Source organism: Carettochelys insculpta, chromosome 1 (genome assembly GCF_033958435.1).
Source record: "Carettochelys insculpta isolate YL-2023 chromosome 1, ASM3395843v1, whole genome shotgun sequence".
Lineage (NCBI taxonomy): Eukaryota > Metazoa > Chordata > Testudines > Carettochelyidae > Carettochelys > Carettochelys insculpta.
In genome coordinates this window covers 331,606,740-331,622,918 of record NC_134137.1, presented here as the reverse complement: position 1 = coordinate 331,622,918, position 16,179 = coordinate 331,606,740, and the positions used below count along the sequence as shown (strand labels likewise).

Here is a 16,179-nt window from a genome sequence, read left to right as displayed (position 1 = left end):
CAAACTTGAACAGCATTGTCCTTGACTATCAGGTGTGCAGTGTAAAACCCTCTGCTAAAGAGGGATCAACTATAGGCTTTCGCTGACTCTTGGCCATAACAAGAATGTCCATTAACTCAGATTTGCTGGAATTATCAAAACTGGAATTAAAAATTTGACCAGAGATCCACGCACAGTCGCACTGAGGGATTTTTATTTTGTTTTTGGCTTGTTTATTGCTTGTTTTCATCTTTTCAATACTGGAGGAAAAAAAAAACAGGCCCTATGGCTTTGCAAACACTTGGCTTAGGAAAAGTGAGCAGTGTGTATCTAGATCAGGAAAAAGCTGTTCCACAGGAAAATCATTTAGTGAAATCCTGGTCAACATCCTTGACAGTGTAATCTGAGTTCCACCTGATTTTTTCCCCCTGCTATTTCTTATCAGCAAAACAAAAAAACAGTCATGTCGCACTTTAAAGACTAACAAAATAATTTACAAGGTGATGAGTTTTCAAGGGGCAGACCCACTTCATCAGATCTGGACAGAGTGCTGTACCGGAAACAGGCACTCTCTTGAGACCTGAAGAAAGGGGTCTGCCCCACAAAAGCTCATCACCTAATATTTTGTTAGTCTTTAAAGTGGGACATGACTGCTTTTTTGTTCTGTTAAGATACAGATTAACATGCCTATCTCTCTGTTACTAGGGTACATACAGGAATCTTTGCTGGTGAATCACTTGCAACCAGCTTGACTCCAGCAGCAGGACAGGATGGGTACACTTCATTTCACCCAGTCCCTGGGGTCTGTATTGTGACACATCCCCTCCCAGTTCAGCACCTGTTGGTCCAGCAGTTAACTGGTTCAGGCTTAGAGAGATGCCCAGAGAGCAGGGGCAGGCACTATGCTGGTCCCCCTAGCATGGAGGGCATATAGCTGGTTCAGCCCCCCCACATCCCTGGTGCTGCACTCCTGTAACAGCCCACAGAGGGGATAGGACTTGAACCTGGGACCTCTAGAGCTTAGTGAGCTGGCTGTTTGCTAAAGCTGTAGAGAAGACTCATTCTTGCTGTGTAAGTGGTTTAGGTGCCACTACATGGGACAACCAACCACACCCTACAGGGCTGTGGATTACAGTTTCCCTAGCTGAGGACCCTGATGAGCCCCCACTTGTAACTACAGACAGGCGGACTTGACCCTGGGACCTCAGTGCAGGAGCCCCCCCGCAGTTTGAGCTACCAGGGAGCTGGCCCCCAGTGGGCTCTAGAGGAGACGCTGGTTTGCCTCTGTCAGAGCTCCAGGCGTGGGAGAGCGAACCGCACCCCGGGCTGTGTGGGCTCCACTCGCGGGAGCAGCAGGCCGCCTGGGGGTGGGGGGGGCGGCATTGCATAGGAGACGACGGGAGGCGACTTCAGCCGAGACAGTAGCGCGTCCCCCTCCCACCCCCGCTGGCGAAGTTTGCCGGGACAGCCGGGAGTGGGGAGCACGGAGCTGTCACAAGCGCGATCCCCGCTACCCCCGGTGTCAGCTGCACCCCCCGACCACAGCCCCTGATCCCCCCCAACAGCCTCAGTTCCCTCACAACAGTCCCCGCCCCCAAAACAACACCCCCCCCCTTACCTTCACCACGTCGTCGTTGAGGCGCTTGGGGTCGCGGTTGACCAGGTCGATCTCCTTGGTGTGCACGTCGTGCAGCGCCTTCTCGTTCAGCTCCTCGGCCATGCTCTTGTTGTGGGGCTTGTAGATGTTGCCTTGCTCCCGCGCGGGCGCGCCGTACAGCAGCCCCTGGGGACGCAGCGGGCAGCGGTCAGAAGCTCCCCGGGGCTCGCTCGCTCATCCAGCGGAGGGCGCGGACCCGGACCCGGCAGCGCCCCGCTGCCTTTTTAAGCGGCTAGAAGCAGCAGCCCACCCCACACCCCGCCCTGCTCGGTACCAGGCACCTCACCGACTCCCGCGGCCGCCGCCAGGGGTCCCCGGCCAGCGCGCAACGCCAGCCGCCGCGCCCCCTGCGGGAATGTGCCCGTCCCCTCCCCAGCGCCCCCTGCCCCCGTCCCCGCCCGGCCCCTCCTCAGCGGCCCTGCCTCAGCCCCTCCCCAACGCCCCCAGCTACCCGCGCCCTCCGCAGCCACCGCCCCTCCTGCAGGAACGTGCCCGGCCCCGCCCCAGCGCCCCCTTCCTCCCCCCAGCCCCCCTGCTGCCCGCGCCCTGCCCCAGCCCCTCCGCCCACGGGTGCGTCCCTGGTCCTGCTCCCGGCATCTCTGTATCCAGCCCCGATCTCGGCGCCGGGCCCCCGCTTGTCCCCGCACAGCGGCCCCAAGTCCCTGATCTCATCTCCGCCCGCCGGGGCGAGTCCCACCACCGTCCGTCACACCCTAGCCCCAGCCCCGGCCGCCCGAAGCCCGGCGCGGGAAACCGGTGCCTTGCCAAAGGGACTGGCTGCGGGGCAGAGCCTGCCCCACCGGGCCGTGGCGGGCCGAAGAGCCGCCGCAGGCGGGGCCGTGGCCGCTGGCTCTCGGTGCAGCAGGTCCCTAGTAGCCGGCAGCTCTCGGCGCTGCACCTGAGCCTGTGGCTTGGCCGAGCGGCTGGGGGTGGCGCGGGCCCTACGAGGTACAGCGCCGGGCGCCGGCACAGCGATCGGCCCGGGGTGGGTAGAGGAACTTTCCAGCGGGCCGGACAGCTCCGGGCTCCTCCTCGGAGGACCAAAAGGGGGAGAAAAAACCGCGCAAACCCCGGCTCGCGCTCCTTATCTCTGAGCACCCTGCCCCAGCGCCGCCCAGCTGCCCCGCGGGCGAGGGGTCACGCTCGAGAGCCGGCAGCCAAGTGCCAGGAATGCCCAGCGAAGCCAGCCAGCGCTGGCGCAGGTCCTCGGCGCTAGGCGGAGACGTGACCGGCTCAGAAAGCGACCCCAGGGCAAATCCTACCTCGGATTCTACGTACTGGCCCCCGGACATGCTGCCTCGGGCTGGACGGAGAGCCGGGCTGCGCTGACACTGCCAGAGAGGAAGAGCCCGCGGTGTAGAGAGCGAGCGAGGGGGAGGTGGCTCGCAGGGAGGCAGCTGGCGGCCGGCCAGGGCTTGTGCTGCTTGCTTTTGGCTGGGATGCCAGCGGGGGGCGGGGGGGGGGGGGGCACATCCCCAGCGCGGGGGGGAGGGGGGGACAGGACGGAAAAACAATCCCCCCCCAGCGAGTGGACTTTCCCAACCTCGCTCTGCCTGTGCTGAGCTGCAGCCCCGCGCCAGGTGGCTCTGGCAGCCACACACAGCGGGCCGGGCCAGGCCAGGCCAGGCCAGGCCGGGCGGCTGCTTGCTGCGCCCAGGGAAACCCACGTAGTCGTCACTGTGCTGCGCGGCGGGCTGCCAGGGCGGCGGTGGAAGAGCCCCGCGTTTGAGCCCGAGGATAACAAGCTGCCTGCCCTGGTTGCAGTCAGAAGCCTCTAGTTATCAGCGGCTCGCGCGTACTAACCCGTTGGCGCCGACGGGTCAGAGCGGAAAGCAGGAGACTGGCTGTGTCGCAGGGCGACACCACAGTGAGGGCTGGTGGTTTTCGGCGCCACCAGTTTGCTACGTACGAGAACAGTTGTGGAACATGGGGGGCCTTGTGGGTTGCAAGAGGGATGCTGTCCCGCGTGATTCATTTCACAGCTATGCAAATACGGAACAGTTCCCTCTGGCTTTTACTGTGCTTCCACTGGGAGGAGAATGATCCTTGCCAACCTATTGTAGCATGGCTGTCAGGCATATTACCTCCCAGAAGTTTGAAATAAGAGGTGTGGAGGTAAATGCTGCATTGTTTTCAGCATGGGGTTTCTTTATAATCTCCCCATGGCAGCTCAAGGATTCGGTTTTCTCAGAAATAAATAACAATGCTTTGCACTTTGTCACAGTGATTACAGTTAAGGTTACGAAATTTGCACTAGTGCTAGGAATTAATTCCTTGTTTTGCTGTATAAGATTTTACCGTTTTGGAACAAGCAGTCGTTTTCTGTATTTTTGCAGAGATAACCTGACACGTCCTTTAGTAGAACATTGTACTAGGACAGTGGTCCTCAAACTTTTTGGCTCTCGGCCCATCCCAGCTTAGTGCAGACCTTTCCACGGACACTGCCAACCATCCAGGATGGCAAAAGGCATGTTCTTATCTCTATATACCTTAAGTACTAAATTAGGCATATTAGGCTACTGGAGCATAAAAACTTAGATACACAGCTGTAACATGAGGGGGATAGCATAGGGCTGGAGAGCCAGGGCAGGCCCCCCACTGTCGAGGGTAGGGGGAATGGGGACACAAGAACTGAGCCTGCAGCCACATACAAAATGGTCTCATTCCACTAAGGGTCCGCAGACCACAAGTTGAGAACCACTGTACTAGGATAACTAGATGTAAACTTTGAACCTCAAAGCTTTGGTCTCATAGCGCAGGAAGTTCATCACCTACAAAAATGAAAAGAAGTTTCAAACGTGAGAGTGATATTTCCATAAGTAACGTCATCAGATCATAGAATCATAGAAGAGTAGGACTGGAAGGGACCTCGAGAGGCCATCAAGTCCAGCCCCCTGCCCTCATGGCAGGACCAAGCACTTTCTAGACCATCCCTGAAAGCCATCTATCTAACCTCTTCTTAAATAGCTCCAGTGATGGAGATTCTACCACTTCCCTTGGCAATTCGTTCCAGTGTTTGATCACCCTGACTGTTAGGAACTTTTTCCTAATGTCCAACCTGAACCTCCCCTGCTGCAGTTTAAGTCCATTGCCTCTTGTTCTATCCTCAGAGGCAAGGAAGAACAAGTTCCCTCCCTCTGCCTTATGACACCCTTTTAGATACCTGAAAACTGCTATCATGTCCCCCCTCGATCTTCTCTTTTCCAAACTAAATAAGCCCAATTCTTTCAGCCTTTCTTCATAGGTCATGTTCTCTAGACCTTTGATCATTCTCGTTGCTCTCCTCTGGACCCTCTCCAATTTCTCCACATCCTTCCTGAATTGTGGTGCCCAGAACTGGACACAATACTCCAGCTGAGGCCTAACCAGCGCAGAGTAGAGCAGGAGAATGACTTCTCGTGTCTTGTTCACAACACACCTGTTAATGCATCCTAGAATCATGTTTGCCTTTTTCGCAACAGCATCACACTGTTGACTCATATTTAGCTTGTGGTCCACTATAACCCCTAGATCCCTTTCTGCTGTACTCTTTCCTAGGCAGTCCTTTCCCATTCTGTATGTGTGACACTGATTGTTTCTTCCTAAGTGGAGCACTTTGCATTTGTCCTTATTAAACTTCATCCTGTTTACCTCAGCCCATTTCTCCAGTTTATCCAGACCCTTTTGAATTATGACCCTATCCTCCAAAGAAGTTGCAACCCCTCCCAGCTTCGTATCATCTGCAAATTTAATAAGTGTACCTTCTATGTCAATATCTAAATCGTTTTCACCCCATTTCTATCACTCCAGTTTACTTTTCCATGATAGTTGTGTATGATATTCCCATCCTTCTCATATTGGCAGTGCTTCTCAACTTCGTGTGTTGCACACATTTTATTAGCACACTCCCACTTTTTGAGTCAAGGACAGTAATAAAAAGGTTAATAAGATCTCTCCCAAGACTATTCCTGGATGAACTGCACTGGAACTTCACTCCAGCTTGACAATTCACTGTTCATTGAGCCCCATTGTAGCCTCCTCTTCAACCAGTCTTTATCCACCTTGCAATTGTCATATTAATCTCCATTTTCTTCAGTTTGACTCATAATTTCCTAAGTGGCACTGTATCAAATGCCCCACTGAAAGCCAGGTACATTAGAGCTACTGTCTTTCCTTTGTCTAAAAAAACAAGCCATTTTCTCAAAGGACAAGATCAGGTTGTGGTATTTTATTCCAATTGCCTTTATGTCCTAAACCACTTTCTCTTTCCAAATTTTTTCCAAGGCCTTGCTTGCAACTGAGGTCAATTTAACAGTCCTGTAGTTTCTCAGATCACTTTATTGCCTTTCTCAAAAATAGAAATTATAGTAGGTGTTCACCAGTCAGAAGGTGTGAGTCCCAAGTTTCCAAGATTCATGAAAAATCCTTCTTAGTGGACTTGCATTTCATGTGCCAGTTCTTAGTTCTTTTAATATACTTGGATGGAGATTATCTGCCCCCCCAATTATTTAATCCAATCACACTGTTGGAATTTGATTTCCACCTCAGATATGGTAATTTCTACCTCCATAGCCTTATTCCAGTTAGGAAACCTGCACTACTTCTGAGCTCTTCTTTATTAAATACTGAGGCCGAGTATTTGATTAGTTGTTGGGCCATGGCTCAATTATCTTTAATCTTCAACCTATCCTCAGTAGATAGCAGATAGATAGTAGATAGTCCCCCTTCTTCTGTATTGTTTTCTTTTTTATTTCCTGTATATGGTTATAGAATCTTGTACTGTTGGCTTTAATTACCTTTGGAAGGTGTGACTCTGCTTTTCTTTTGGCAGTTTTTATTTTATTTCTACCCTTTAGGACCTTCAAGAGGTAGCCTTCATTGCTGATCAATCCCACCTTCCATTATTCATAGGCTTTCAGATTTCTCTTATTTATCTGGTTTTACATCTAGTTTGGCCTGCAACTTTTTCCTGCACATTCTACTCCTTGCTTGGGATGCAGACTTCAGATAGTTTCTGCAACTTGGATTTAAAGTATTCTCAAGCCTCCTCCATATTCAGATCCTTAAGTTCTTCAGTCCAGGGGCTCTAATGCAAAATATTATGTCTGTATAGTAGCTTTATTTTGAAATAAGATATCCCAGAATAGTCACTATTCCCTGTATATACAGCCCTTCTATCGAAATAGGTGCTATTCCTCATGGAATGAGGTTTACCAATTTCAAAAAAAAAGATGACTGCTATTTTGAAATAATTTAATAAATAATAAATAATAATTTTGAAATAGCTGTTGCATTGTGTAGACGCTTGCAAAGTTATTCTGAAATGGGATTGTTATTTTGAAATAACTTTGCAGTGTAGACATATCCATACAGACCTATATTTAACCAAGTCAACCCATAGCTTTGTACCTCCACTAAATTTCTCTGTGTGGCTATGTTAAGCTTCACGTGGTTTCTCAACAGAAATTTTTATTGGAAGATGTCTTCCGACAAAACTTCTGTGAACAGATTGTGGCCAAACTGCCAAGCAGATCGCGGTCCACTCTGTTGACAGAGAGCGGATGGACTGCTGAGCCAGTCTATCAGCAAAATGACCAACTGGAAGCATAGCAGACAGGGCTGCCCGATGTCCTGGAAGCCCTGTCTGTTGACAGAGAGCCCCCTAGAATGTCCAGATCGACTTTCTGTTGACAGATCTCCATCAACAGAAAGAAGTGTTATGTCTCACGGGGTGCCAGCTTTGTCAGCAAAACCCTGTAGTGTAGACATAGCCTTAGTCATCAATTTCTGTATCTCCTTTTGTGAACATCCATGTAGTTTCAGATCATACATGTATAACAAATAGTTAACTCTTTGTTAGTTAATAGTTAGTTTGCTAGTTAATAGTTAATATTTGCTCTTACCTGATACGATAACCACAACTTATCTCATGGGACATCCATTTCCACAGCAGCACCACAAACAGCTTCAGCATCTAAGGAATCCCCTTGAAAGATTCCTCTTTTAATTTTATCAATGACAAACCTTACAGGATGAGTTAAGTGTTTCAATTAACCATAGATTGCTGCAGAAAGAACTTGTGTCTGTGAATTTCCCCCAGAAATGCAGGGAGCTGTCATGCTTTTTGGTCGTCTACCCACACCATCCCTACATCTTTCTCTTCTTTTTATTTTGCCTCTTCCATGATCTTCCTGTTCAGTCTGAGATTGTCATTTGTACCTCTCATGTTGATTGGGTAGCATTTTCACTCAAGAGGCAGCATTCCCCGGTGAGCTAGTACTATCCCGGTCTTCCTGGACATTAGAAGTTTCCACATAGTTAGTACACATGTAATCAGTATATAGTTCATAGGATTACTGTGGTTCTCTCTCTCTCTCTCTCTCTCTCAAGATTGTTCTCCCTGCCACCTTTTATCTTGGACGCGTGTTATTCAGATACTTATTAAGCAGTCAGTTAAACAATCTTGAAGAGCTGGCAGCATTTTAGCCAGAAATCATGGAACCTATCCGATCCTGGCACTTTCCAGTTTTTCATTCCTCTCAGTATCTCATCTATTTCTTTCATGGCTATTCCTGTGTATTCCCTTATTGTATGTTTTCTAAATTTGTGGATTATGTTGAACATCCTTAGATCAGAGTTCATTCTAGTAGTGCTTAAACTCTTTCACATTATTTATTGGCTTTCTGTGTTTTCCTATTCTGCTTATAACGTCAGTCTGATCAAATAATCTCTTGTGGTCTTTCGTGGAGCTACTGTTATTTTGATATTGATAACTTCATGCTGAATATTTTTCAAGCCTATGACTCAGTGCTGTCAGTTATTTTTGAAATTGTTCTGTCATAACTCTCACCTCCCTTTCATTCAACTGATATTTCATCTCCAGGGCTGTTTGCTTGTTTTATCTTATTCTCAAATTCATTCAGTAAACTGATATCTTGACATACCAGTTTACTCTTCTGGTTTAATTTCATTTCCATGGAGGTTTTTGAATATAGTTTTCCATTGGTTCACATCCTCTGGAGCTTGATGTTAAAATGATGAGCTGCTACAGTTGCTGTAGTATGAATTATGTAACACAACTTGATTATCTACATTGGCCTTACAGCCTCCTTCAACACTTCATTCAATGCTTGCACTATATCAAAAAAGTCTTTGCTGGTGTACACAGTGTATACTTGACGTTGATGGTATTCAGATTGAGGTCAGACTGACAAAATAAGCTGTATTTCATTTATGATCATCAGTTTCACGTTGACTAATGTATTCTGGGAAGCAGAAAGGTTTTGGTTTTTAATGAAAATATCTCTTAAAGGGGAAAAAAGTGCATTTTCTAGGTGCTATGACAAACAAACCAAAAATTAGTGATATTTTTGTGAGAGTTCTACCTCTCCCTTTTTAGTTGCTAGAAGTACCATGGTGTCTTGCATCAGATCTAAAATAACAAATGAAGCCAGGGAAGTTTCTGTTTCCACTGAAGACAATGGCAAAAGTCCCATTGGCTTTGATGAGAGAAGTCTATATTGCAGAACAGGAATCTGTATTTTATACCTATCTCTAGCCAAGTGTTTATTCTGTGCTGTTTAAGGTCAAAGTAATAAATCAAATCTTTGCAGTAGTTATTTAAGATTTACTTAGGTGGAAGGGTCTTCAAGGGGAAGCTATTCTTGTATTAAAACATTTGTGGCATGACCATGTTCATTTAATTCAGCTGAAAATGAGGTGGCCTGCCTAGTGCTGGGTTTGAAAACAGTAAGTAGGCATTTATACCGGTGATTTAGCTCAAACATAAACATCTACAGCATCGGTCTCACATAATATCCTTTTCAATAAACTACGCAAATACAACTTAGATGGGGCTACTATAAGGTGGGTGAACAACTGGCTGGATAACCGTACCCAGAGAGTAGTTATTAATGGTTTTCAATCCTGCTGGAAAAGTATAACTAGTGGGGTTCCTCAGGGGTCTGTTTTAGGACCTGTTCTGTTCAATATCTTCACTAACGATTTAGATATTGACATGGGAAGTGCACTTACTAAGTTTGCAGATGACACCGAGTTGGGAGGGGTTGCAACTTCTTTGGAGGATAGGGTCATAATTCAAAAGGATCTGGATAAACTGGAGAAATGGGCTGAGGTAAGCAGGATGAAGTTTAATAAGGACAAATGCAAAGTGCTCCACTTAGGAAGGAACAATCAGTGTCATACATACAGAATGGGAAAGGACTACCTAGGAATGAGTACAGCAGAAAGGGATCTAGGGGTTATAGTAGATCACAAGCTAAATATGAGTCAACAGTGTGATGCTGTTGCAAAAAAAGCAAACATGATTCTAGGATGCATTAACAGGTGTGTTGTGAACAAGACACGAGAAGTCATTCTCCCGCTCTACTCTGCGCTGGTTAGGCCTCAGCTGGAGTATTGTGTCCAGTTCTGGGCACCACAATTCAGGAAGGATGTGGAGAAATTGGAGAGGGTCCAGAGGAGAGCAACGAGAATGATCAAAGGTCTAGAGAACATGACCTATGAAGAAAGGATGAAAGACTTGGGTTTGTTTAGTTTGGAAAAGAGAAGATTGAGGGGGGACATGATAGCACTTTTCAGGTATCTAAAAGGGTGTCATAAGGCAGAGGGAGGGAACTTGTTCTTCCTTGCCTCTGAGGATAGAACAAGAGGCAATGGACTTAAACTGCAGCAGGGGGGGTTCAGGTTGGACATTAGGAAAAAGTTCCTAACTGTCAGGGTGATCAAACACTGGAACGAATTGCCAAGGGAGGTGGTAGAATCTCCATCACTGGAGCTATTTAAGAAGAGGTTAGATAGATGGCTTTCAGGGATGGTCTAGAAAGTGCTTGGTCCTGCCATGAGGGCAGGGGGCTGGACTTGATGGCCTCTCGAGGTCCCTTCCAGTCCTACTCTTCTATGATTCTATCTCAGTTGCCATCTCTCTTCTAGTTGCAAGCCAAGTATACTTACTGTAGTTTCTTGCAGTCAGCACTAACTTTCCTTTGCTCAGTTCATTAGCATATAGTATTGGTAGAAAGTGTCCAGTGTTTGACCTTGTTCTATTTGTTTTTGTCAAAGACTGCTCTTTTTCAACATGCCTTTTTTAAATAAGAACATTGATATTACTTTACAGCAACAGCTTATCCCTGCAGGTGGGGGAAGATCACACCCAGTACAAATAATGGAGTTAACATTTTTTGTCTTCTGCCAGATATAAGTGTGTGGTCCAATGCATCAGAACTGCCAGAGTGTCCTGAACCTTTCAGCTGTCTCTGGGGGAGGGGGGGAAAGGTGTGTCTAAGTATACTCATTAGGTGGGAAAGAGGCTTTCATTTAATCATAAGTAACTTTTCTGTTAAATATCAGAGGGGTAGCCATGTTAGTCTGTATCTGCAAAAACAATGAGAAGTCCTGTGGCATCTTAAAGACTAACAGATTTTTAGGAATTTTTAAGAATCTGTTAGTCTATAAGGTGCCACAGGAATTCTAGTTGTTTTTTCTGTTAAGATTTCTTTCAAACTTGGTTTTATTAAAGAACATGTTGGATGGGGGAAAATAGAAGTGCAACAATCTCTTTCTGTATGGAACAGTAAAATATTGGTTTTACAATAAACCAGTTGTAAAGGATTGTGTTAAATGCCTTGTAAGGTGGTAGATTAAACCCCTCTGTATATTAAGTGACAAATATAAATATGACAATTCTATGGTTAGTTATGGTTTTAAATAGAATAGCCTCCACATGTAAAGCATGGTTCTGAAAGTTTTTTTTTTCCACAACATAGCTAAATTGACATTTCACAATATAAATCTAAGGGACTTATTGTACATATTACAATAATCTATAATGTCTTTATCCTCTCAACCCTCCTCTGAGCAAGGAAAGTAATATTATCATCATTCTACACAGATGGAAATTGATGTAGAGAAAACCTAAGTGGAAGACCCTAAGCTTGTTTCAATAATCATAGATCAGCTGAAATCACTGGGGCAGAGGAGCAGTTTCTTGAAGCTTTGTCTACACTATGAGTTGGGGTGGAACACCCCTGTTTGCATAGAGTCATGTTAGCTCTCAATGAGTTAGCTAGACAAATATAAATAGTAGTATAGCCCCAGCAGTACAGGCATGGTAAAGCTGTGTGAGCACAAACCTCCTTGAACCGCATGCCTATTGTTAAGCAGATGCTTCCTGTGTCGCTGCTGTTCTCTTGGGCTACGTCTATACTAGGAGCATCTGTTGACAGTAACATCTGTCAACAGAGTTGTGTCGACAAAAGCTCCGTTGACATAGTGCATCTACACACAAAATCAGATTGACAGAACAATGCGCTGTCAAGAGAGAGCAGCCAGACTGCCCTGCCCTCTGTCAACAGAACGGCTAACTGGAAGCTCTTCAAAAAGGGCTGCCTGGTGACCCAGAAGACCTCTCTGTTGACAGAAGTGTTATTCCTCAAATTTTCGAGGGATAACACTGTTGAGACAAAGGCAGAATTCTGTTGAGACTGTTGACAGAACGCTTTGCGTGCGTAGATGCTCCCTGAGTTATGTTGACAAAACTTGCCCCTTATAGCAACAAAACTCTTTAGTGTAGACACAGCCTTGCTGTTTTAACACATTAGCTTGATTAACTCTGCCTTGAGTGCTGAGGACTATGATATGTGCAGGGGACAATGAGATGTGCACCCATAGCCTTTTACTTTCTGTGCCTTGCTTCCTGTCTATCAAATAGAGCTATAGCAATTACAGCTGCGGATCTAGTGACTTGTATGACTTGATGAAAACAGGAAGTCTGTGAAGGCTTGAATCCAGGTCTTCTTAGCACCAGACTAGTTCTCCAACCACTGGACCATCTCTTCTATTAGGTATATAGGTAGAGATTGACAATAATGCCACTGAAGTCAATGACATCTCTTAGAATTTATACTTGTGTACCTAAGAGCACATTTTGGCTTAGTATGTGCAACGCATAAAAGAAGGATAATAAGTAGTATGGCTTACTAATAAGTTCTATTAAAAAAGGTAGATGATGTGTATATGGGCTGAGTGAAATGAATTTCATGATTACAACTGTTTGCAGCTGGACTATACAGGTTGAACCTCTCTAGTCCGGCACCTCAGGACTTTACCAGTGCCATGTGAGGTCAATGTTGGCTAACACATTATCAACACTTCCACTGCTTACTGGGCTCTTAGAAGACATTTAGGAGTAATTAGAGCTAAATAACAGCAAGGAACATTGAGAGCCAGGACTGATGGCTGTAATCAAACTTTAGGGGATCTTGAGAAACTTGGCCATGCCCACGATGAGTGGACATCCGGCTAACTCAAATCATGCTGCCAGAACAGCAGTGAACATCTGGCTAACTAAAATCTGGATGTTGCCAGAACAGAGAGTACTGGACTAGAGCATTTCAACCTGTATTTGAGACCTCATACCCTAATTTTTACATAGTTAACATTTTGCAGCAAAGTCGTCATTTCTACTCTTTCTTTCCCTCAGTCACCATTCCATTCCCACTTAACCACTTATTGTCTCCTTTGCAAATTTTAAGCAACTTTTGTCTTTATGAAAAATGTTGGATTGACAGCCATGCAAAAATAACTTAATTTTCTCCAAAATCTGCACTGCCCTATGCTGGCTTCCTCCTCTTTTGATCTTAAGCGTCATAGATATTGCAGCAATGAATACCATATTAGAGCACAGCCTGACCTGAGTACACCTCCAGATGTAAGAGAACAGTCCAGTCTCTATGCCCATTCAATCATTAGTGTCCAACAATGATATTGAAATGCCAAGTACAAACTGTGGCTGTGGTTTTGTGATGCATGAAGGAATAGTCATGGCCATTAAAAAAAAAAAAACCAGAAGAGAATAACCAAGTATCGAATGGTCTCTGTAGCTTTTCACCAGTTCACATGCTTCACTACATTGATGATATCACCAGGAAGGTTTTGGCTTCTTCAGCCATGGGATGCTGTTCTAAGAAGGTCTGTTGAGCACACATGGGATCTACCTAGCAAGGAAGAGAGGAAGTATTTTGGATACAAACTGTCTAACCTAGCAAGGTAGGTATTAAACTATGCTTGTTTGGGCAGGAGAGACAGAAGCCCACAGGTTAGCCAAAAACATGGAGACCTGGGAGATGGGTTGGAATCTGGTGACAACAAGACCAGTCATAACAGGGACAAAGGAGATTCATGTAGGAATACAGAGGGAGTTGAAGATCTTAGATGCTTGAATACTAATACATGAAGTATGGGGAATAAACAGGAAGAACTAGAAATAGTACTGAATAATCACAATTACAACATAATTGGCATCACAGAGACTGGGTGGGACAATTTGTACCATGGGAATATTTATATAGAAGGGGACAACTTTTTCATATGGGACAGGCTGGCAAAAAAGGGAGGAGGTGTTGCCTGGTATATCAGAGATGCGTATGCTTGGACTGAGTTTGAGATAGAAATGGGAGGGGAGCTATTGAATGTGTCTGGGTAAGGATAAAAGGGGTAAAAAATAAGGGTAATGTCACGATGAGAGGCTAGTATAGACCACCTAGAAAGAAGAGCTTGAGAGGATTTTTTAAAACAATTCATCCAAAAGAAAGGATTTGGTCGTGGTAGTGGCAGACTTCAATTACCTAGTCATCTGTTGGGAAAATAATACATCTGGGCACAGTTTATTGAGCAGCATAACAAATATCAGTATTAATGGGGATAAGCCCTGATGCTAAAATAGGAAAGGAGCAAGTTAAGAATTACTTAGACAATTTGGATGTGTCTGAGTTGCAGGGCCTGATGTAACACATCCTATAATATGTAAGGAATTAGATGCATTGATTCTGAGTCATTAGCAATTATCATAGAGAATGTGGAGGATGGGAGAGATTTTAAAGGACTGGAAAAGGAAGAAATATAATACCCATCTGCACAAAGAAAAACATGGGCAATGTAGGGAATTATAAACTTTCAACTTAACTTCCTTTTCCGGAAAGATAATGGAATACAAATGTGTAAGTAAACTAATGTCCCCATTTATGTGAGGGTTGTGTTCCCACACACCCTCGCATCACTGGAATTTTGCATTAGTCAGGGGACAGCTTTTTTCCTCGGCGGAACACATGTTCTGCAGCTAGGGAAGTGCCAGGAGCACATGGAGTTCCTTTTGAAAGCTAAGTCCTGGGGTTGCGGGGGGGGGGGGGGGGGCATTTGTGGAGGGTTAAGAATGGCAGTGGTTTGGGGCATCGGAGAGCGGTGGGGGGGTTTAGCCTGGGGTGGGTTAGGTGTGCAGAGGGGTGGAGTTGAGCCAGGGCCATGCGCAGGGGAGTGGTTGAAGTGGGATGTGGGGGGTGCTTCGCTCGAGCCATGCGTGGGGGTGGTGAGCCGGACCATGGGAAGGTTGAACTGGGGCCAGGGGGATTGAGTGGGAGCCACGCACAAAGGTTTGAACTGGGGTCGGGGGGGAGTTTGAACCAGGGCTGCGCATGAGGGGTGGTGAGCCAGAGCCGGGGGGTGGGGATGAGTCAGAGCCATATGCGGGTGGTGAGCGAGGCTGGGGTGGGGGGAGGGGGTGTTGAACCAGGGCCGTGCAGGCTGGGAGGTTGAGCCAGGGCAGGGGGAAGTGGGATTTTGAGTTGAGCTTAACTTGCGTTAATGCGAGTTAAGTAGAACTCCAAATCACATTTCAAGGGTTTACTGTACCTAGAAGAACATAAAGTGATAACTAAGGGGCAACTTGCATTTATGAAGAACAAGCATGATTCTTTCCTCATTTTTCAAAATCCTTCTTGGATAGGATAACAAGGCTGGTGAAGGGAGGGAAGTATATGATTTTATCATAAACTAGAGAGATAAAACTGATGAATCTAGTAAAAGGTGGGTGTGCTAATGGTTGGAAAAGCTTTCTTGGTAGGTCTACACAACAAAGTTATTTCAAAATAACAGATGATATTTAAAAATAACTAACCTAGCATCTACACAATGCAACAGCTAACTTTGAAATAATTCAAAATACTTCTTGGCTTATTTTGAAATAGGTGAACCTCATTGGCTACGTCTACACTAGCCCCAAACTTCGAAATGGCCACGCAAATGGCCATTTCGAAGTTTACTAATGAAGCGCTGAAATGCATATTCAGCGCTTCATTAGCATGCGGGCGGCCACGGCGCTTCGAAATTGACGCGGCTCACCGCTGCGCGGCTCGTCCCGACGGGGCTCCTTTTCGAAAGGACCCTGCCTACTTCGAAGTCCCCTTATTCCCATCTGCTCATGGGAATAAGGGGACTTCGAAGTAGGTGGGGTCCTTTCAAAAAGGAGCCCTGTTGTGACGAGCCGCACGGCGGCGAGCCGCATCAATTTCGAAGTGCCGCGGTCGCCCGCATGCTAATGAAGCGCTGAATATGCATTTCAGCGCTTCATTAGTAAACTTCGAAATGGCCATTTGGGTGGCCATTTCGAAGTCTGGGGCTAGTGTAGACATGGCCATTCTATAAGGAATAGTGCCTATTTCAAAATAGCTATTCCTGATTAGCTGTTTTGAAAGATGTGCTGTTAAGACAGG

At 46.2% G+C, this 16,179-nt stretch overlaps 1 protein-coding gene across 2 annotated transcripts in view; it reads right to left on the bottom strand.

The window, feature by feature from the left end:
• The window catches only part of CAV1 (caveolin 1), a 35,095-nt gene extending 32,041 nt beyond the window's left edge, over window positions 1-3,054 (bottom strand). Inside the window, exons 1-2 of one of the 2 annotated variants that reach the window (XM_075014822.1) lie at window positions 2,899-3,054; window positions 1,598-1,762 (exon numbers count right to left, since the gene is read on the bottom strand). In XM_075014822.1, coding sequence (XP_074870923.1) covers window positions 1,598-1,762; window positions 2,899-2,928 — 195 coding nt within the window. In that variant the 5' untranslated portion in view covers window positions 2,929-3,054. Of the gene's footprint in view, window positions 1-1,597; window positions 1,763-2,534; window positions 2,670-2,898 lie in introns of those variants that run through there. The other variant, XM_075014831.1, reaches the window with a different exon arrangement.
• Window positions 3,055-16,179: the final 13,125 nt, after the last annotated feature.